The 24,581-nt window shown below is 33.8% G+C and overlaps 2 protein-coding genes across 2 annotated transcripts; both read left to right on the forward strand.

Annotated features, from left to right (window-relative positions):
• The first annotated feature begins 1,596 nt into the window (after positions 1-1,596).
• LOC123870791 (carcinine transporter-like) lies at positions 1,597-11,767 on the forward strand. The gene is made up of 13 exons (XM_045914226.1): positions 1,597-1,723; positions 5,370-5,534; positions 5,957-6,179; positions 6,593-6,779; positions 7,141-7,270; positions 7,409-7,537; positions 7,864-8,056; positions 8,352-8,457; positions 8,717-8,964; positions 9,313-9,392; positions 9,795-9,970; positions 10,457-10,629; positions 11,080-11,767. Exons 2-13 carry the CDS (start codon positions 5,450-5,452, stop codon positions 11,114-11,116), a joined length of 1,767 nt encoding a protein of 588 aa, XP_045770182.1. The 5' UTR covers positions 1,597-1,723; positions 5,370-5,449; the 3' UTR covers positions 11,117-11,767.
• A 1,557-nt stretch (positions 11,768-13,324) lies between these two features.
• On the forward strand, positions 13,325-24,161 carry LOC123870794 (metacaspase-2-like). Its single transcript, XM_045914232.1, has 13 exons — positions 13,325-13,848; positions 14,044-15,804; positions 16,204-16,293; positions 16,424-16,516; positions 16,865-16,900; positions 17,080-17,151; positions 17,707-17,824; positions 19,527-19,627; positions 19,792-19,935; positions 20,067-20,387; positions 20,494-20,691; positions 20,766-20,838; positions 20,976-24,161. The coding sequence occupies exons 1-13, from the start codon at positions 13,536-13,538 to the stop codon at positions 24,100-24,102; spliced, it is 6,447 nt and encodes a 2,148-aa protein (XP_045770188.1). The 5' UTR covers positions 13,325-13,535; the 3' UTR covers positions 24,103-24,161.
• The last annotated feature ends 420 nt before the right edge of the window (positions 24,162-24,581 follow it).

A 24,581-nucleotide genomic window follows, 5' to 3' on the forward strand; every position in this document is an offset into this window, starting at 1 on the left:
TCTGACGTAGTTTGCACAGGCTGATGTAGTTTATCGCTAAGCAAATAGATAGCTTTAATATAAGTACTTAGTTCCTTACATTTGCTATTTTCTGTCTTAACTATGACCGTATTTAAATAAATGGTTTTCTCCCATTTAAAATTTCGTCACTAGGAAACTTATTTTCCTCTTAAAATAATGCATGTTTTTGATCGTAAATAATAATAATTAGATTATTAACTAGAAACTAGAGTTGCGCAATACTTGCACTAGAATTGCACAAGAATCGATAACGTGACTTCTGCTGACACATCAATATTCCTACTATGATCCACTTGGCTCAATATGTCTGAGTTTGTCCTCGGTACATAATATTACTGCATAGGCTGTAAATTACATAATTTATACATATATACATAGTATGTAATTTACAGCTTAAGCTACTTCTGAATTAAAAAGATTTCTAGTACTGAAATCGATTCAGTAATTTCAAAGTTTATCGATTACAAATAAATAAACAAACAAATCTTTCTTCTTTAAAATTTATTACTTATTATAGTTTATTTTGTACTTGTAGTTTGTATCCTCTGTCTTTTTATAACTCTATGGTGGCAAATAAAGATCTATTTACAATAATTATTAATCGATAGAGAATGAGATACCTACTATACGATGGACTTTAGGTATATCTTCATCACACAAATCTTCAGCAATAAGTTTCTTACTTACTTACTTATACTCTAGAATCTCTTCTAAAATAATAATTAAGATTTTGCCTGACGTAATAGCACTATTAAGCTGATTTTGCATTCACGTAATAAGATACTGTTGATAAATTAAATTACACATACCTACTTAGTTAATATACCCAACCTAATTATAACACAACTAACCTACCTATTTAATATATTTCAGACATATTTTGTCGCCAAGTAAAGTCATAATATGCTAATTTAAACTTTACATTTAGCATTATACGATTCACATTCATCAATTATCAAAGTTTTTGATGGTATTCAGCACTAAATTATATAACAGACTAAAACAACAACAACTGAAAGTTTCGAAATTCGTCATTTTCCGTGATTTTTCCTAGGTCTGTCTTTTATTGTGCACAAAATGATAAGGTACTACAATAATATTAGAATATATTAATTTTAGATGTTTTAGAATATAATAGTTAGTACTTCTATATCTTACAAAATTTCGTAGGTATCTATTCAAACCTGTATAAGCATTCTGTGTATTAATTTAAAAAAAAAATTGCAAATTGTGAGTATGATTTTGAGATTCATTTTTGTCAAAGTAACTTTGCGACCTAAGCCTTGAAACTCAGCTTTTGTGCAAAGTAACTTTGCAAACTAAGATTTTAAAACACAGTTTTTGTGCAAAGAGACTTTGCAACTACCGACTTTGAAGTACCATGGGATTTTATTTGCTATTGGTATAGGTATTCAAAGATTTTTATGACTACTTTTGGCAACATTTTTCATTGAATGAAATGGTAACAAATGAAGTTAACATAACATAACTCTACGGAACACAAAAAATACTTTTTGTTCTTATATCACTTTACTCGGGCCTTCTTCACGAGATGTGCATATAAGATAGGTACGAACTTATATGGCGTAATCATTCCGCGTTGAATCTTCATTGAAGACGTACCTACAATTGAACCAATCACTTTACTCTTATTTTAATCTTTACACATAGAGTCTTTGGCGATAACAAAGATAAAAACGAGGTAAGTCGTAAACTGTAATTTTACTGAAAATTTACATCTCTCATCTATACATATAATAAAATTGTAGAAAAGTGATGGTGTCTGTACAATGGAAATATATAAAAAAAAAGTAGCAGGGGTTGTTATTATATCGATGCCGAACCCGAAATTGTAATTAATTATTTTTTTGTCTGTTTGTCTGTTTGTCTTTGTGTTTGTGCACGCTAATATCAGAAACGGCTTATTCGATTTAGATACGGTTTTCACTAATATACTGTAGTAAGCTTCACTTAACATTTAGTGTTTATTTCATGTCAATCGGTTCATAAATAAAAACAATTATGTCAATTTAAAGAATCACGGCAAACATTTTTAACGTACATGCTGCCCGAAAAGTCACTATTCCACGCGAACGAAGTCGCGGGCACAGCTAGTCTCTCATATAATTTTTACCCGATTACGGCAAAGCCGAAAGGAAGGGTTATGATTTTAGCAGTCTATGCATATATGTATGTATGTGTGTATGTTTGTATCCAGATTCTTATGAGAACAGCGGAATGATTCGCTGACTCAGTGTCTAACAATGAATGGTAGCAACCGAGCTCTTTTTTTAATCCATTGAAGTTTTTCTACGAAACAATACTTTTAATGTCACCAGTGAAGCAGCAATGTAAACCAACCTCGGTGGTTATCATTCAGCGTTAGACAGTGAGTTAGCGAATCACCTAGCTGGTTTCCTCCTACAATGTGGAAGGTTTAGGTGATAGTAAACTGATAAACATGCAGGAAAAGCCAGCCACCATTGCTTTGCAATTAGGTATTGTAAGGTCTACATTTCCTGAGGATGCTCCGGTGTCAGGGCGAAACGTGCGTCGAGTGGTGTTGGGATTTGCGTGGTTCTGCGTGGTGGTGGTGCGTGTGGCTGGCTTGGTGGCTGGCTTTTCCTGCGTGTTTATCAGTGGGAGGGCGGGCGGTGCATGTCGCATGCTGCATGTTGTATCATACAGATTTCCTTGGTTTGGCGGATTATAGCAAATTAAGCTTTTGGTTCCTTGTATATCATGGACTTCCGCAAAATAACGCCTGCTTCTATACCACATTAAATTATTATATAAGAATTTCCAGAATCATTATATTGTTATTTGTTACCTTACATTAAGATTTTATTGTAGGATCAAGTAGGTAAATATAGAAAAATAAAAATATAATACCACTCTATAAAACGAAAATTTAATCACAGGTAACAAAATAAATCTTAAATCAAACAAAATAATTACGTGTTTGATTTAAGATAATAAGATTGTGATTCCGTCAATATAAAATACACATAGATAAAATGCCAAGCGTATTTGCAGGGAGTAAATCCAAGAGGTCCCAGTCTCGATATTTATAGAATAGAATAGAATAGATTTTTATTCAAATAAACTTTTACAAGTGTTTTTGAATTGTCAAAATAATTTACCACTGGTTCGGAATGCCGTTTCGACCGAGAAGAACCAGCAAGAAACTCGGCGGTTGCTCTTTTCAATTGTTCAATTTATTTATGTTCAAAAAAAGATGACATTGAAAAGAACAATCGCCGAGTTTCTTGCTTGTTTCTCTCTACAGAAAATCCAAAGCAGTGGTAGATTTTCCAAAAATGCTCTCTTAGTGAGTGCCTACTTCATAATCAAAAACCTCATCATCTTCACCATGATCGCCGGCTCACTACTAAGCCCTCACAGTGAAAAGGGTTTAATTTAGGTTTAGGCCATAGTCCGCCATGCTGACCAAGTGCGGTTTAGCTGACTTCACACACCTTTGATAACATTATGGCGTACTCTCAGGCATGTAGGTTTCCTCACGATATCTTTTCCTTCAACAAGTGATATTTAATCGCTTAAAACTGACACATCTCCGAAAAAGATAGAGGTGCATGCCCGGAATCAAACTCCCGACCTCCCGAATTGGACGTCTTAACCACTAGGCTATTACGGATTCAAAAAAGAACCTATTCGATTTTATACTTAAAGAAAATATTCGAAATTTAAAATTTCTAAGTTTCGGTTTAAGCTGTGTGTCAGTCAGTCATGACAAGTCTTTTTATAGTAATATCTATAAATAGCTTGGCGGTACAGCTTTTAGTAGAATATAAAACAAGCGGTCAATATCAATAAAGAGTACAATACAATGATTGATGTGGTCCAATTAAAAACAATCTACCGCCCAATGGAAGATGCCTACATCTTAACTGCTAAGGCTGTGAACTCATTCCTTGCAGTTTATAGGATTTATTACACGCGATAAAACCTAGAATCAACTGACGTGGGATTACTTGAAGATCTTGATTAGATGCAATTGAAAAACACAAATAGGTATAACCGGCACGCTTAATCTTAGATTAATTAGTAGATGATGCGCACGACTTCATCCGCGTGGAATCAGGGTTTTAAAATTCCCGTGGGATCTTTTTTAGCCGACTTCCAAAAAAGGAGGAGGTTCTCAATTCGTCGGGATCTTTTTTTTTATTATTTTTTATGTATGTTCCCCGATTACTCAAAGACCCCTGGACCGATTTGAATTTTTTTTTTGTTTGAAAGGGTATACTGTGCAGTTGGTCCCATATAAAGGTGAAGATCTGATTAATATCTTCGGAGATGGAGAACAGAACTCCTCAGATCAATGTAATAGCTTAGTAAACAGTAGGGTTTTAACTAGGCATAGCATATTATAGTACAGTGGGGCAATTGTGAAATAAAAAAAATTCAAAAGAAAAATAAAACCGTCTTTCAAAAACCAAAAACACTAAAAAGTGGAAAATAATTTTTGTTTAGCTACACGTGTAATGTACCTAGGTATGAAGTCGGGCCAGCTTCACTCTTGGATTTCTATTTTTTTTTTAATATGCTCGCTCGACTTCATACCTAGGTACATTACACGTGTAGCTAAACAAAAATTATTTTCTACTTTTTAGTGTTTTTGGTTTTTGAAGTCGGTTTTATTTTTCTTTTTTATTGCTTGATAGGCTTGCGCTTGACGACAATCATCTTTACTCTATAGCTAAGTCCATTTAACTCAAAAAACAGGGGTAAGGTTATACTATAATTCGCCCGGTTGGCTGAAAATCGCAAATAAACCAATAATTTGCGATCTTTGAGCTTGATTTTTTTTTGCAAATGTCGGATCGATGGGGATTTTTCCATTTCATTTATGGTGTTTCGAACATTCGTACAAATTTTCAGCTCTATGCGAATTATTGTAACCTTGAATGTTTATTTTGCCTGGGCTACGAGGCACTATATACCTATACTATATGTATTAGTGTAATTGGACTTAAAAGGTCCGTTCTAATTAAATAATTAAATAAATAAATAAATAAAATAAATAAATACCTACTTTACTTATAATAAAACTGCAACTGGACGATTTCTGTACATGTGTCTTGTGTATATTGTGTGTTATATCTGTAATATATACACTATACAGATATTGTATATTTTGAAAATTTTAATCGGAAGAAACATCATTAGATCGATATACACCCCAAAACATTTTTTTTTTTGAATTCTGGTCTGTCTGTCTGTTAGCCCATCACGCTAAAATTATTGAACTATTTTTAATAATTTTGATGTAGGTATAGGTACATACCTACTACTTAGGTTATATTTATTTCGCTTTCTTGTTTTAGTCCAGAGTCTCTCATTCAATTCACCGTAACCAGGAAGACGTCGGAAAAAGTGTCTTTTAAGGGAAAAACCGAATTTGAAAATGGAATCACATGAGAAGACGGCAGAGACCACGGGCGAAACCCGCGGCCTTGAACCTGTTACCCTGGAAATGCAATCGCCTAATGGTATTTATCCATACTAATATTATAAATGTCAAAGTGTGTCTGTCTGTCTGTCTGCTACCTTTTCAACAACAGTGTAACCGATTCTGACGAAATTTTGTACGGGGTTAACTTATGTCCCGGGGACGGACATAGTCTACTTTTTACCCCGGAAAGTCAAAGAGTTCCCACGGGATTCCTAAAGCCCGATCCGCTCGACCATTTATTTGTATGAAATTTGGCTAAAAAAGGCTCCTTTCTACGATGTCACTGCTATGCTTTGGCATGGAGTTATTCTCTCTCCTTGTTTCGTATACCTCATTGCTTCTGGGAAAAAGGCCAAAGAATTTCCAAATTCGGTCACCCATCAACTGAATGTTTTGAGTCAACATTGCTGTAAATCCACGCCGTAATCTTGCAAAATACTCAAAATGTTCTTCGTCTAGGTAATGGCTCTATACCCCCAAGGGTACGGCAGCTGAAGGACCTGGATGACCTGTTCCCCTACATCGGCGGCTTCGGCTGGTACCAGCGCATCCTCTTCCTCCTGATGATACCGTACGCGTTCTTCTTCGCGTTCGTCTACTTCGCGCAGATATTCATGACTGTGGTGCCGGCGGAGCATTGGTGTTACGTTCCTGAACTTGGGAATTTGACTGTCGAGGAAAGGTAAATACTACAAATCCACCAATACCATCATTCTTGAATTGTATACTGTTGACTTCACGGCTGGACAGTGAGAATTACGAGTGATGTGCTGCTCTCTGTTAAGAAGAATTAACAAAATTTAACTTTTTCGATGTATTTTAGCAATAATAGGTCCCATATTTTTGTCATGTGTAAACCGATGCTTTGTAATGTAAATGGATGCTTTATGATGTTCTAATAAAGCTGATTTATAAAGATCTGTTGAATATAATATTTGGAGATGCGTGATGCAACTCCTCAACGGACACAAGTAAATCAATTTCAATCGGTGCAATACTTAGTGCCCAATCAATAACCTTTGCAATACCCCAACTTACTTCAACTGTGTTTTTAAACCATTTTTGTAGCAATTAATATATTTATTTTGAATACAGGCGTCATCTTTCAATCCCCCAAAATGAGCTCACCAAGTACGAAAGATGTCTCGTCTACGATGTTGATTGGAACAGTGTTCTGGAAAGTGGTACTTTGATGCCAGAGTCGGAATGGCCTACTAAGAAATGTGAAGGAAAATGGGAGTTCAACTTTACTGATGTACCTTATGAAACTATAGCTACAGAGGTGATTATTATGTAATTACTGACATTAAGTAGTAATTGAATCCGAATTTTAGGAGGTACATTATATTATAATATTTGATGTGGTTGCATTTTGCATTTTGATTGCCTGATTATGTAACGTGAAACTTTTCTACTGGAATCATACTATCTTACTTAAAATCTTAGGAAATTTTTCTGCAAACAACAATAAATTAATTTGAATTATCCATTAGTTCTGAAAAGCGAACAATATTGGTTCGGTCATTAACATAAAGCAACAAAACCAGAGGTGCTACAAGGCTTCCCTGTGGTACGCCATACTATCTTTAGTCAAGCAGAATTTTCTTGGGTTAGGTCCTGATTTCATCTCTTCCCGTTCACAGTTGGGGTGGGTGTGTGACAAAGACAACTATCCAGCAACAGCGCAAGCAATTTTCTTCTGTGGCTCAATTATCGGAGGGTTGATTTTTGGATGGATAGCAGACAAATTTGGACGAGTGCCTGCTATTGTTGGTAAGATGCTTAAGTAAAACAATAATCACCCAGCAATTCCATAAGCCGTAATTGTTAATGACCATGGTGTCAGACACACTAGTGCTATTGCTGGATTGATACGTTAAGTGCTGTTTTTTGACGAAGCTTTAATTCCAGGTACAAACATGGCTGGTTTTCTGGCGGGAGTTGGCACGGCATTCACTAACAGTTTCTGGTCCTTCTGCCTCTGCAGGTTTCTGGTGGGACTCGCGTACGATAACTGCTTTGTTATTATGTACATAGTGGGTAAGTTGACAGTGGAAACCAACTATATTACCTTTAAATTAGCCTATTCAAATGCTGACAGGCGTTTGTTTTGCGCCAATTGATAACTTGGCTCAGAACATGTTTAAGTTACAGTTAGGTACGTTACGTAAAAAGCAATCTTTGGTGCTATTAGCTAGATAAACCCTACAGATATATTATTTATAACTGTGGTGTGCTGTGTATTCCAATCTGACGCGACGATTCACACAAGACTCTCGGTTGTTTAGTAATCTTTAAACAAACGAGGGTATATTTTAACGATCAGGGTAAAAACTATGCTGTAAAAATAAATATTTTCGTTATAGTGGTGGAATACGTGGGTCCAAAATGGCGCACCTTCGTCGCGAACATGTCAATAGCAGTATATTTCACGTTCGCGGCATGTCTCCTGCCCTGGATAGCTCTAGGCGTGTCTAACTGGAAGATATACACTCTCGCCACCAGTGTGCCGCTGGTGCTGGCTGTATTGACGCCATACTTCGTGCCTGAAAGTGCTAGGTTAGTAAAATAAATAAGGAAAAGACTTTTTCATAAGAAAGAGGGTGATCAAGATCGAGTTAAAAGGAGCATAAACATAGCATCCATTTAGCGAGACATGATAATATAGCATTGAATTTGAAATTAAACTTAGGTCAATATATTCTTGAGGACGCTAAACTGACCCTAATCAATAAAGTATCCCTGGTGACAACGAGTATCGGTGGAGAGATAGTCGCGATCACAATAGATCGTTAACAGTCAACGTTATTTTTAAAATTCTTTCAAAAATTATTCAGTCTGTTCCTAATTTCAGATGGCTGATTGCTCAAGGACGTCTTGATGAAGCTTTTAAAATTTTAAAGAAATTCGAAAGAATAAACGGCAAGAAAATACCTGAAGAAATCTCAAAGGAGTTCAAGGTAAGGCGTCTATCATGTTTATATTCTCTTTTGTTATAGGAAGAATTATATATTCCGGGGTATGACAATACAAGCACTATCAATAGATCCCTAAGTCAGGATGTCGCTAGTTTTTAGCGTCAAAATATCACTAGAAAAGAAAAAGAGATGGACCGTGCCTATCACGCATTTAACTATATCAGTACCCACTCCTTTGAAGAAAAAAGAATAAAATAACACCGTCTAAATTACAATAAGGATATTAACATTCAAATTGCAGGAAACTGCCATAGAAATAGCCAAAGCAGAGGCAGAGATCAAGAACTATTCCGTTGTGGACCTCTTCAAGACCCCTCGTCTCCGTCGGCACAGCATCCTGCTCGTCATCATCTGGATGTCCATAGCCATGGTCTTCGACGGCCACGTGAGGAACGTGGGGTCTCTGGGCCTGGATATCTTCATGACCTTCACAGTTGCTACGGCTACTGAGTTCCCCGCTGACATTCTCTTGATTATGGTTCTGGATGTGTACGTATGTCTATAAATCCATGCTGTCCACATTTTTTTAAATTTTAGAATAACATAAAAATTGCGGAACCAACAGAATTTACACTTTCATTTCCACGGGTTTCATGCTCTTAGTCCTTTGCTGGCCCTTTAGTCCAAGATTCACTTACCGTTGATGCCGAAATTTGACAACAAGCCTTTTTGAGCAATATTAGCAACATTTTCACATGATTTTTTAATGAAAGGCACAAAACCCAAATATTTTCTTTTGGGCTCTTTAGATTTTCATCAATTGATTTTATTATATTATATTACTGAGATAAATTCAACGATCTCTAATGGCTGAATTCTCTTTCTTTTTGTTTTCAGCATGGGTCGCCGTTGGCTCGCTTTCGGCTCTATGGTGATGAGTGGATTGTTCAGTTTCTTAGCTACTACTGTTCCTCTTGGTAAGTTAGCGTCTTCTTTAGCAACAAATAATGTATTAAAAATTATTTAGAAATAATAAAAAAATTCAAAATGGCCGCCCGCCACGAAAATTTAAAAAATAAAAAGTGTTATTTCCTGATTTTTAACCTCCAACTCAAAAAGAGGGTTGTTATAAGTTTTACATGTGTACTGTGTATCTGTCTGTGGCATCGTAGCTCCTAAACTAATTTACCGATTTTAATTTAGTTTTTTTTTTATTTGAAAGGTGGCTTGATCGAGAGTGTTCTTAGCTATAATCCAAGAAAATCGGTTCAGCCGTTTGAAAGTTATCAGCTCTGTTCTAGTTACTGTAACCTTCACTTGTCGGGGGTATTAAAAATTTTTAATTTACACTTGTTTATAATCTGACTATATTGTTTCAGGTATCCCATCCGCCTCCCTCGCGATCGTGGGTCGCTTCGCCGTCAACATCTCCTACAACATCGGCATGCAATACGCAGCTGAACTCCTCCCAACAGTGGTCCGAGCTCAAGGGCTGGCTCTCATCCACATCAGCGGCTATGTGGCCACCATTCTCGTGCCATACATTGTTTACTTGGTAACTATCCTCTAACGCTTCCCTACATGTCACATAATAATATCAACCTATAACATCTTGATTAGTGTTGGTTATTAATATGGATCCAGTTATTATTACAGGATGTAACCAAAACGCTAGCAAAAAACGAAGACACGTGATAGTACTGATAACTAAGATACCATTAAAAAAACTACGAATTTAAAAAAATCCTGTATTTGTAAAAGTTATATATTGCAAATAAAACATCTGGCTGACGCTAGAGGTCAACTAACGTTCCGCAAATAGGTCACTCGAAGTCAATGCCGCGTCATAGATGGGGCACTGACCCGAGTTTTGCACGCTATACAATGCGGGTTTGAAAAATACTAAATCACTAAAACTACAAGATAAGACTAATGGTTATATTGGCATTGGATTGTTTTAAGGTAGTATAATAATAACGCTAAGTTTTTGCTACTACTTACCTATCAGATTTTAGGAATTATTTCCTTGCTTCTGTTCCAGGCAACAATATCTCCGGAAATCCCACTTCTGATACTCGGCGCTATCGGTATATTCGGCGGCTGTCTATGCCTCTTCCTCCCCGAGTCTATGGGCAAGAACATGCCACAGACAATACAGGACGGAGAAGAGTATGGCTCTGAACAGAAGTTCTGGGATATGCCATGTTGTAAGAGGTAATATTCCACTTTATAATATAAATAATGAGCAAACGAGCAGGCAGGTCACCTGATATGTTTTTTTATTCAGATACAATATAATGAATCAAAAAACGGTGAAAGAAAACATGGCGAGGAAACCTGACTGAGAGTTCTCCATAATGTTGTCCATAAGGTCGGTGTAGTGGACTAACCTTAATTAAATGGTTCTATCTAAGGAAACCCTGTTCCACTCCACTCTGTGGGTATGCGTTGTGCCTTTCCTTAAATATAATTTTATAATTAGCTAGATGGCACTAATAGTATCCTGAATCTTAATCTTTCTTCTCACATTTTTTGAGAGTATTAATAATGTTCAAGTCACATTTCAATGTCACATTTGATCAAGTCTGTTAGATAAGAGCATTCTTATTATTGGTATAATTTAATGTTACTGTACTTAAAAGAAAATATCTTTTTCCTTTTCAGGAAAATCTGTGACTCACCTGAAGAAATCAAGATATAAATTGTTAAGAAAGCCGTGTAAAGCTTAGATAATTAATAACAATATTCACAAATACTAAAAATACTTAAATATAAAAATTATAAAACGAAAATGTCATCCAAAATCACTGTAACGAGGCAGGGTGTCCAGAACGCTGGCTGCGTTAAACCTCGTCGAATGGCCAGGCTAATATGCTGATCGAGGTACAACTGACTAAGTTTAGATTATAACTTCGACATGTCTTTTTGAGTTTAAACTTCTTCAGTCTATACAGATTTTGTATACTATATAATATATATATTATATACTAGACTAGTGATACTCGTAACTTCGTAGATTTAGGTTTTAAAATATCTTCTAGGATAAAAGTAGCCTCACTTACCCCCGTAGTAACCTCCCGTCTCTGGGATGCAAGCATAAAGTTTAATAAAATCATACTATACGTTCTCTATCAATCTATTCTCAACTAACAGATAGGCCGTGAAAAGGTAACAGACGGACAGACTGACGCACTTTTGTATTTATAATATTAGTATGGAATTTAGGTCGAATTGCCATTGGTGACTACTTAGTATTTACTTATAAGAGTGTTTTTATCTCCAGTAAAATTCGATATTAATCATATTCTTTGAACTAAGTATATATAAGTAATTAAAATTATTTTTATATCTACACTTTGTTTCATTTGCCGACACAACAACTTGATTTTGCTTATACCTATTATTTTTATCGTTGCACTAGCGACCGCCCGCAGCTTCGTTCTCGTGGGAATTTCAGAAAAACCAGCCTTATTTTATGTCAACATTTTAAAAGGAACCTCTGTGTATTTCAGTGTTTTAGGCTCAAATGCTAGGCATTGATGAGTTATAGAAAATGAGGTTCCGGGTTCAACTTAGAACCTACCTATATTTGTAGTATAGAAGCGGGCGTTATTTTGCGGAAATCCATGATATACAAGGAACCAAAAGCTTAATTTGCTATAATCCGCCAAACCAAAGAAATCTGTATGGTGCAACATGCAGCATGCGACATGCACCGCCTGCCCTCCCACTGATAAACATGCAGGAAAAGCCAGCCACCAAGCAAGCCACACGAATCACCACCACGCAGCACCACACAAATCGCATGCTGCATGTTGCACCATACAGATTTCTTTGGTTTGGCGGATTATAGCAAAAAAATAAGCTTTTGGTTCCTTGTCTACCTATATTTGTTAAATGGACTAAAGTCTGGACTGGCGAGAGACTTTGATCGTGGCTTGTGAATAACTTCTCCACGTATTTACCTGTATGCATGCACGCGGAAATCTGAAAGACCAGACTGTATTGTTATACCGAGAAAATCTCTAACACTATTTTTTATATTTATTCGTAACAAAAATTTGTAACAGTAAAAAGAAAAGGGTAACAAATGGCAAGAGAAGCTCTTAATATCTTTATAAAAGATCTCTGCCAGCGACCCTTGGCAGTGGAAGAAATTAAGTATAAAGGAAGAATAATATGGTACAACAAAGATAGAAGATCGTAAAATGTAAATTATGTGACGAGTGGTATATTTTGCCTGATCTTCTCAGTAGAATCTGCTTTCCGAATCAGTGGATCTCAATTGAATTCTCATTATTCGTAAGCCACGTTTAACCCACGAAATAAATATTTTTGAATATTTTTAATAAAATATAGAGAGGAATTTAAAATCCAAAAATCCAAAAAACGTTTACCCATGCAGCATTAAACGTGATTCGATCATAAATCTTGGTTTACAAACAGTAGTTGTAATAAAACGGACTAAAAGATTTGAACGATTTCAAAAAAAGCAAAAAATTCCGTCTTAATTACTCATACAAAATCGACGTGAACACATAAACAATAATGTTGTACATTTACAAAGGTATCGATATCGATAAAAATTATTACCATTAAATACTTGGTATAACTAACAATGGGTAATGGGTGGCTAAACTTTTAGGTGGGCGCATAGTGATTAGTGAAAGTGCAGTAAGTGTAAATGCTAGGAAAAACGTTAACAATTATGTATCTCTACCATCTAAAAAATCTAAGATGCCTCATTGCACATTATTTCTTAGGCTCGATTTACATTGGCAGCGAATCGAAGCGAATCTCCACACCTAAATCACCAATTTCCATCGAAAAAAGTCATAATATTTTTTTGTTTCATAAACATTAATACCTATTATACCAATCAATTCTTTTATTTGATTAGGTAATTATAAAAAAATCCACATATGATGACAATCAAAACCATTAGGTACTTATGCTGGTATTTTTCGAATATCGATCGTCTCTATCGACGTGCAACATAACATCACTAAATCCATATTTACAAATAAACTTAAACGTCTTATCACACTCCATTTACATTCCGAATTCTTCATTCATCCGCCATTTCATTGCATAGCCACGACATCTGAGTAATAATAGTGATGTATAAAGAAATAAAAATATCGATATATATAAATATAATCAATTTATTGAGCTTAATATCTGCTGCGTACTTGGAGGCTGAATCAAACTATGTGAAACCGAAGTTAGAGAGAAATAATATAGTAAATAAAGGTTTATGGATAAGAAATAATCGGGACAGGAAGTATGCAAATGATTTTATATTTAGAGCTAATTCCCTCGATGAGGACAATGTGCTTCAAAATAACTTCGACGCGTTCCGACAGAACATAGCAAACTCGGCATTTTCCTCTGGATACAATAATATGGAAAGGGGCAAACGATCTCCAAAAGGTATGTTAAAAGGTTTTCATAAAGTTTGATAAATTGTTTTTGAGCGTTGGTTAGGCACTAGGCACTTAAATTTCTATAAACTAAATTTCAAAACCGGGTTGTTAAGACTTTAATCTAAATTCTATAGAATATGATATAAATGTTAGTCAAAACTCTATTGAATATTACATTATTCATAAGTTTTTTAATTTGCAGATAAATCAAAACTGATTTCTGCTAATAAAGTGAAATGCATCAATAAGTACGATTGTCCAAATGTAGAAGATAAATCTTTAAGAGAGTCTAAAATCATTTCAACTCTGAAACCAGCATCTATTCTTAACGACTATCCGTATGAAATCGCTGTTCTTCTCAATAACAAAAAACACCCTCAGGCTGAAAGAGATATCTCTGAAGAAGATGTTGATATTTATAACAAAGATGGAATCGAAGGTAAAAAGAACTACAAAAAAGTTATCATACAACATAACATAAAAAAGGATAACTCTTCAACTATAAAAGATAACAATAACTTAACCAACATTATATTTCCAACTGGAAAATCAAATAAATCTCACGCTAACAAATCTAGTACGATACCGAAACGAAGTATAAGTCAGCGTGAATACGAATCTGAATTAATTAAAAAAATAGAATTTATAGAAGACGATAATTCAACAGACATCAACAAAATAGATAGAAATATACTTGATAAAGAAGAAATGGCTTGGCATAATGCACCCACACCCAACATTAACGTTTATAAAATCTTACCGAAGAAAATTGAAAATGTACGAAACAAACCAATAAATGAGAGAGGTCTGTTAAAGGTTTTGTCGATGCTTACAAGAACGTTCAAAAAGATCATGAAACAACATCAGGATATAAAAAGGATTCACAACAATTTATATGACCTTAATGATGAATTTACGAAGAATGCTGAACTATTGACGAGCAAATTTGAAGATTTCAACTCGAAATATTTATTTATGGTTAATCTTAACGAAGAATTAAAAATAATGGAAGCTAAGTTTAAGGGTCAAGAACAAAGGTTTAACAATAGAGAAAAGGACTTGGTTAAAAATTTAAGAGAATTCGAAGACCAGCAAAAACAATTTTTGGCACAACAGCGACAATTTTATAAAGTGCAAAAGTTGATGCTAGCACAAAATGAAAAGATAAATTTAAAACAGAACCTAATAACCAAAACCCAAAATGAAATATCTCATAGACAAAACAATTTCGCGCGGATTTTGAAAAAAGCTAAGCAAATTTACATTGATTCTAGAAAATTGATCCCAACAAAATTGAATACCGCTACAGCTAAACCAAAGGTAAAGCCAGCTGCAGAAAAAGTAGAACCAGTAAGGATCGTTTACACCACATCATCGACTACCACCACTACTTTGCCACCTCCTATACCAACAACTGAAACAGTAAAAATTAATTTATTTTCCGTACCAGCTTTAACTCGACTTGAAAATCAAGACCAAATGATCCTTGATGAAAAAGACTACCAACCAGTGGACGAACTGATATACAAATATTATTTCAATAACACATTCATTGATGATTTGATGAAGAATAAGATCCTGGCAACGTTCTTAGCTGATTCTGAAGACACAGAGAATAGCATAGCTAAAAATAAAAGAACCAAAATATCAAAACACAAATCCACACTTCTATTACCTGTTAATAAAACTATAGAATCCAAAAAACAAAGAAATAGAAGATGGATTAAGTATTCTAAGAAAAATAATCATATAAAAGGTACAACAACTCCTGTAATAATTAATGAAGTACCTGATATTAAAGAAAATATAGTCAATACTGGTGATTTGAAAATAGACCTTACCAAAAAAGTCGATGCATTCACCACAATGGCTCTAAACTTTTGTAAAGAAATAGGTCAGAATGTTAACTTACAGGTTTTGAATTGGTGCGTAGAAAAGGCGTTGAGAAGATTAAAAATCATTGGTAAGAAACTTTTGCTTTCTAAGCGAACTGTCCACTAGCAAGTTTTCCTGCAGCAGGTAGTCACTATCAATGGAAATTTCTGCATTTCAGTTTTTAGTATACAAAACTTGCAGAAGATTATGTCAGAGATATAAATCTGCCTAGATATATATCTTAAGTAATATCTGAACAAAAAAGTGATCCAAATTACTTAAAAAACTTCTTTTCATTTCAAGTTTACAATTGTATTTTTAATTGTAATTGAAAAAGTCTATAGCTGTAATTTTTTATGCACGATTAATGTGCTCGATTGATTTTGTGATTTTTTTTAGATATATTGCATTTAAGATTGATCTAATTGCCACTAGACACATAATTATTATATCCTTATTATTCTAATGCTATGAGTATGAATTTTAGACTTGAAAATATCTCCGTTGTTAGCTACAAGTCCCTTTACGCTCAGTGCCACAATTCCACAAATCAGCCAAAAGGAAGAGAAAATATTGCGTAAGTATCTGAAATCTAACATTACAAAATGTTCACAAAATAAAACTTACTGAATCCTGATTCAAAATGTAGATAGATAATATTTTGAAAGATTAGGTACTTACTTTCCATAATCATATATTCAATTTAGTTACAGAGTCGTCACCGACTTTAGAACCGCAGACGCAGGATGTTCAGAATATAGGAACAACTGAAGATATCAACACTGTTATGTTTTTCCCAGGTAAAATAAATATTGACAGTGTATCTTAACCATAATCCTAATCCTAATCTTATTCCATACTACATAATACGTATAGGTACATGTTTATTTATTTATTTATTTATTTTTTAAGGGACGCTAACAATATACATATTTAACATTTTATATACTACTTACATACTATTACATGACCGATATGTACTCGTATATCAATAACTAGCGTCCACAACATTTTTGTAGAGCGCCAGTAAACTTTATATTACAATAGACTTAACAGATATAATAGATACATATCTAATCTGTTTTTTGACCTATGTAATTCTTAGTGTTTGACCAATTTAAAATTACCACTCGAAAATTTTGTTGCAGACAACGACGAACTGGAAAACAAATTGAAAGAATATGGTACGTTTATCAAATTAACATTTTGGAAAAATGAAAGAAATCAAATAAACACAAAAAATTCGTTTACAATAAAATTAAAGAAACGATTGAGATATGTCACTTTTTACTGGCGAAATTTAAAAAATGCTAAAGTTAGAGTTAGGTCAGTTTTATACAAGTGATCTGTTTTGTAATTTCAGAATTAAAACCTGACACGGAAGGCACAGTGTACTACGACGGGAGCTTACATGCTAGCGACCTCGCCCGCATTGGTAACTAGAAACAAGAAAGATAGACTAAAATTTTCCTTTCCCGAAAGCCATCTTCAGCAGTTGACGTCTATCGGTTGAACGATGATGATGATTTGCTTAAACAGGATGTTTTCTCTCTCGAACTCTTTTTCAAATCGTTTGACAATAAAATTACTGAAAATATACAAACAAACTAATATTTGGGATTGGCAGAAATTGGTCACTGTCTGTGAAAATATTAGAGGAATAGTTATCTGACAAGTTGGTTGAAATTGAAAATTGAAATTGCTTTGTTGTACACAAGTAAAACATTACGCAACAAAAATAGTTGTACAATTTGGATATCAGAGTTTTGACAGTATCAGGTGCTTATACCTACTTGTAGTTAAGCACATTTTGCGAACCTTTTTTAGGTCCTGTAACTTACCTATCGGAGTAAGACAAGGGGGTTCTTTATTTCCTCTCGTATTGATTGTATACATTGATGGTTATTCTAAGATTGATGGGTTAATCGGGCAGTCACAGATAAAGATTAATTTCTTTTATCACGTCAACATTCATATTTTAATTTTGCAGGGGATGCGGACAGCGGTGGCTTCTCCGACATAATGCCAGGTCAGGACAGCAACTCCAGAGTTCAAGTCGACCCTATGGCCTTTGATCTACAAGCCCAGAGGCGGACTAGTGTTAAAAAGTAAGTCTACATGCCTTTTTATTTCTCACCTTATAATAATGGAGTCTATAATTTTGCGTTCAGTGGCTGCCTCTCTCATTCCAATTTTTTTATTGTGTTACAAGTTAGTGGTGAGACTGCGATCTCACCTGGTGGTAAGTGATGATATAGTCCAGTACAGGAGCAAACACGCCGAGAAATATCCATGATTTCAAAATAAGAACTAAAAATATTTTTATTCTTTTCAGAATTACTGAAAGACTTATCAAGAGGGGAATGGATTGATAACAAATTAAATGCAAAATATATACTCGTACGTATTAAAAATTGAAAATAAAAGAACAATACAACTTTAGTAATAAGTATAACTAATGTAACATTATGAAACTGTAAATTCAATAAAGTGTATAAAAAGTATAATTAGTTTTGTTAATAATAATGAATAGTTTCCTTCAACAAACTCCAAGATTGGTACCTACTGGTAAAAAGCTCTACATAGATGTTATATTTACAAAACCATTTAATTTAATTAATCAATCCTAATCCTAATCCATATCCATACTAATACCTATTATAAATCCGAAAGTGTGTCTGTCTGTCTTCACCTTTTCACGGCCCAACAGTTTAACCGATTCTGACGAAATTTGGTACAGGGTTAGCTTATATCCCGGGGACGGACATATCCTACTTTTTATCCCGGAAAAGAGTTCCCGCGGGATTTTGAAAAACGTAAATCCACGGAATTCCTAAAAACCCATCCGATTTGTATGGGTACCGAGGTAGCTTGCGCCCCTGTACTCGAAATAGGCAACTTTTTACCCCGAAAAATCAAACAGTTCCCACGGGATCTTTAAAAACCTAAATCCACGCGAAGTCGCGGGCATCCTCTAGTTAACAAATAGAGGAAGGATATCTTAAAGAAGGTTCTGCATCCCATACACGTGCACGTATCTGTTTTGAATAGGTACTAAAGACCATCCATGTAAAGTCATTATTCAGCGAGAGCATCATTGGAGTATGTTATCGCGCTTGGAAAGCGAAGTAAGATGAGGAATATTTACAAAGTGAAATAATATTAGACATGGTTTTACCCGCAGATAAACACGCTGTCGATGATTCCTACAAAGATAGTTTAGAAAATCATCATGTTCATCCGATTCATAACTTTGACCCATAATATATACAGCTACAACAAATAGTTTGGCGTAAACGAACATCTATCGCATTTTTAAAGAACACGGAACCTACGGAAGTAATAAAAACACTCCTGCATTTCAAGCCAATAAAACAAAATTTCCACCAAGAACTGCTTTGTATGGTTCTTTTACGTGGTGTTATTTACAAAACAATTGCTCTTAGTTAGTAGTCGCAGTTAGAACTTATCAACGAACACTTGAAATATAGAGTTCAATTAAACAGAAAAAGTTCTTAAAATATGTATTTTGTAACGTGTAGTATTAATGTAACCCACTTTTAGATAAATTAATTTGAACTATTAGCAATAAGTTGTATTAAAATCATTGATGATATTCAGCAAAACATTCTGTCTGTTCTGTAAATACACTAATTCAATTTTGTTAATGTAATGAAGTATAATACTTTTCGCACACCTGAAATCCATAAAACAAAAGAATAAGAAGAAGATTTGTTTAATGAATCAATAAATTACAATAATCACAATAATTAACATGTCACGATGGGATTACGACGTTGTTTTCTACAGAGTGTTTTGTGTGACGCTATTGGCAGTCGCATTCACTTTTACAGTGATATTGACTAATGTTTTTGTAGATATCGATGGTTTACTGGCGAATAAGAAAAAATGTGAGTATACTGTGCTGTAAGTTCTCCCCTTTTCCTCGCATTTTCATTGTTTTGACCAAACTTCTTTTCTTCTGGTCGATATAACATATATCAACCTTCAAGTTACATCACATGCAATTTGAGCAATCGAAGCATATTTAATGTTGGTTTAAAAACAATTTCAGATATACCAGAAACATCGCCAATTCCAGAAACTTTTGTAAATGATAAAGAAAGCCTTATGGCAGATCGAAAACAACTAATGTCTAATGAAGACAGAAACTACGACAGTGAAATTAATCAGTCTTATAGAACTAAAAGATCCATAGGTAACAAGGTTCATACATAAAATATTTCTGACGGAATAAGATCAGTGATTAAACATAACATTACTTATGATATGTACTTATCTCTACCTAGCTAAATAAGAAAAGTTATAATAAAATAAATTTTGTTGTAGCATCAGAAACCATTTATCAAGCAAAAAATCCTACGGTTAAAAAGATGTTAACTAGACGATTAGCTAACCTTTTAGAAGAACTAGATAAAGAAGAAGCGAAAAAAGAAGAAAAATTAGAAACTACTTCAACAAAGGCCGATGTTACAAAAAACGAAGAAAATCCGGTCCAAGGCATTAGAAATGAGAATTTACTTCAACTTATAATGCATAACATTCTTTTGCAAGGTTTGATAGGTCATATGGACTTAAACGATGTCTACAAAAAAGTTCATGAACTTATGCAAACCTTTAGTAAACGCATTGATAGTAAAAGTCCACAAGGTATGATAATAATTTCAACATTTTTTTATCAATTCATCAAAGCTTTTCTCTGTATGAATAATACATAAATCTCATTTACTTATTGATTACATTTCGTTTTTTATAGATGAAAAGCTGAACGTATTTAGATCCATCGTCAATTCTAAAAATATATTGAAAGATATACCTGACTTCGTTAAAGATAATAATTATAACGAGGAATACAAATTTTTCAATGAATTAATTAAATGCAAAGAGCTGGAAAAGCAAATAGCGAGAACTTCTCTTTCTAATGAGATAAATGCTACAAACGAAAATCAAAAAGGTCAAAAACAAAAACTGTTCGTGTTCTTGCATCCTTGAGATTTAAAAAAAATTAACATGTATTATTCTTTACAGACGAGAATGTATCCATAAAAACAGTAATTGAAATAAATGAAAATGATAATGGACCAGGAGCATCTAATATATCGTAAGATAAAATATATTAGTTTTAAAATAATCATATAATGTACATTGACATATAATATTTATTAAATATACCTAATCTTATATTATATATTATACTGTATTTTAGCATTTTACCTATGAAGTTATATTTATTTACAGACACCCAAAAGAAAATGTAGAAGCTCTAATAAAGTTAATATATAACGGAAAATCAATCAAAGTAAACCAAATGCATGATGAAATAAAGACACAAAAAACGAACAAGAGTAAAACGATTCATGAAATAGAAAAACAATCTATCATCAATAATGATAACAAAATAACTGCTGAACCAAATAACATGAAACAGAATACTACCAAAAATCGTAGACACCAGCCCAGTCCATTTCTCAACAAAGTGTTAGAGGATTTAAAAAAACGTTCATTTCCAACCTATGAATATTTGCAAAACAACGCAGAAGTTAAAAGCATTAAAACTCAACGCTTAAAGAGACAGATCAAAATTCGATACTCAGATAATGTAACGTCATCAAAAATAAAACCCGTTCATGAAGGAGTTAAAAAGGATGGTGATGACCTATACATTGAAATAGAAACACATTTCGATGGAAAGGGTATAAAAGGAGAAAAAAAGAAGAAACTTGTCAGAAGTCTTATAGATAAAATACAAAAAGCTCTAGATTCTGATATTGAAGAAAAAGGTAATAGCGTTGAGCATATTAAATTTGTCAAACGAACTCAGGACCCAATTACCAGCCAGGACAAATTTTCACTTAAAACAGAAAAACCTTTAGAGCTTATTGAGCAAAGAGTACTTGACCCTATAGGCAAAACATTAGAGTATCATGAAAAGATAACTGATAGGCTCGGAGATAAATGGAAAAAGCAATATTATGGTCCAAACTTTTTGTCAAAATCAAAAGCTGTTAACTCTGCAGAAATGAATGAGGTTAATATTGACTACGACAGGGTTTTAACAAATGGAATTTCAAAAAGATTTCAAACCCCCCTTAATATAGAAGTAGAAGATGACGGTGATACTACTGGATTATTAAATCCTGATTCTGGTAATGTGACTTTGTTTTTAAAAGACATTGATGGTTCAGGTTTTTCAATTGGTTTTAATCAGTATGAAGGTGAGCCCCCGGATAGAAATAGCATGAAAATGTTTAATGGGTTAGAAAATCTAATAAGAGAATATCATAAAACATATGATCAAGATGACAATATAAATAATGAATCTCCTGCAAATGAATCTCCTGTAAATAAAGTGAACAATTTTGTAGAAACATATCACGAAATAGCAAAAAGAAGCGTTGAAGATTTACACAAATTGGAATTGCGCAACAGCCAGAATATTGCTAATAATTTTCTCTATGATACAAATTATAATGATATCCACTTATCCACAAACTTGTCATTAAAAGAAGTGCCTATAATAGTGGATGAAAGAATTTTGAACGAAAAATTAAAATCTTCTGAAATATTTAGTATTGCAAATGTTGTCAATAGAAAGAGACGATCTGTTAACGTGAAGAAGATCTCAAACTTAAAATCTAAAATAAAACTAAATAGATACTTGAATACGAAAACGATGACAAATAAGAAAGTATTTATAAAAAATAAGAGAAATAAAAGGCATGTGAATAACATTAGGATTGTTGAAAGAGATCGGCCACAAAGCAAGCCATCACAAAAAAATTCAGATGAAAACATATTTTTTATTTCAAAAGAAAACTCTTATATTGACCAAGAAACTATGATAAGAAATGTTGAAAGTGGAGATACAAAGACGAATTATAAAAACACTGAATATAATATTGATGAGGAATCGCCTTTCAGTAATATATACAGAATTCAAAACCCTAATATACAAGATGACTTCACTGAAAGTGTATATAATACAGCCATAAGGTCAAATGGACTTATGTCTAAATACCCCCACATATTTCTAGATAAAGATACTAGCTCAAGAGAAGAAATATACTTTGATGAAAAACAGTATAGAACTGATAGACCATATAGAATCGAAGCATCATCTGTAGCAGCAATAGAGAAACAAATAATAGGAGTAACCACTGAAAACAATATTGCAACAGTATTACAAGACTTGAGTGTCCCAAAGGTTCAGGAAATGGTCAGTGCTTTGATACCACCACTACCAGGAACCAATTACAGAATCTCGGTTAAAATGTCACCAAAAAACAAAACTAATACAAATGCAGGCTTTAAAGAGGTTCATACCAGTGTTAATAAAAGTTATGACGACAACGGCGTACGCTATTCTACTTTACTAAAGCTGTCTCAAATATCCAAAATAGAAAAACTGAATAATACTGACGAAATACGAGACGTGGCGCAACCTCTAAGTGATCATTTAACTGACCAACAAAAAGAAATAAACGCATTATTAAAACTACATAAGAAACGAGTTGATCTACAACTGAATAGTTTGCTTAGAGAAAGTAATCATTTAGAAGAAATGATTGAACCAAATAAAAATTACAATATTGATAAAAAAATAAAGCTATTGTTGGGTGACGATAGTCGTATAGATACAACAAATGAAGAAAAACTAATGAACGTCGAGAGAAAACGGCAAGAAATGCACATGAATCAGCCAAAACATCTTATAACAACACCAACTACTTCCAAACCCGTAAAAACGACAACCGAAACAGCAGTGATTGATAAATCCAAAATAATCGAAACACTAAAGCAAAGTGAGAAAATGACATTTGAAATACTTAGGAAAATTGATACAAATACCCAAATTCTTCAGACATTCCTTCAAAAATTTTCTGAAAATTTTGCTCTCGATAAGAATCAACATACTACTATAATCAAACCCACAGAAAAGTCTGGTTTAGAAATGAAATTAGATCTTTCTAAGGATTGGAAATCTTATGGCGGGAATAAAGGCGCGTTTTTTCCTCCAAAGGAATACAGAAATGATACGATCCCTTTTGTTTACGCTTATCAACAAAGTATTCCAATGAAAAATAACTCCCCGTCGCAATCGTTAGCAAGCCTTATATACCATGGACATATACACACAAATGATGTACAAAACTCGAACACCAATAATTTCAAAAAACCTATAAATTTGAACCACAAAATTGAACACAAACTTGAACCTAACATACTCGTCAATACAGATAACAGTAAAAGAAGATTCAATGAATCTAAATTTTTTTCGGATGGAATAAACAACTTCGAAGTTATTCCAAGTAAAGATCGCGTAATATCGACGAATATAAAAATAAATGCTACAAATATTTTATGAATATAGAATTCTGTTTGTAAAGATATTTTTACTATATAATAAACGGATGGTAAACGGTTATAAAATGTGTATTTTTTTCTTGTTTTAAATTGTGTTCTATTAAAACTAGTGTTTCGGCATAGTCTTAGATTCACCACGTTTCCAAAGGCGGATTGGCAGACTTCACACGCCTTTGAGAACATAATAGAAAATTTTCACTGCAGGTGAGGTCTGCAGAAACTGCAGGTTTCCTTACGATTCCTGCACCAATAACTCAAAATTCAAAAAGTCCCCGACCCAAAAACCTCTATAAGAAAACTAGAAAAGAACAGACAACTTTGAAACGGCTGAACCGATTTTCTTCGATTATAGCTAAGAACACTCTCGATCAAGCCACCTTTCAAACAAAAAACATTCGTTTAGGAGCTACGATGCCACAGACAGATACACAGATACACACGGCAAACTTATAACACCTCTCTTTTTGGGTCGGGGGTTAA

The sequence above is a fragment of the Maniola jurtina genome, chromosome 13 (assembly GCF_905333055.1).
Source record: "Maniola jurtina chromosome 13, ilManJurt1.1, whole genome shotgun sequence".
NCBI classification, from domain to species: Eukaryota; Metazoa; Arthropoda; class Insecta; order Lepidoptera; family Nymphalidae; genus Maniola; species Maniola jurtina.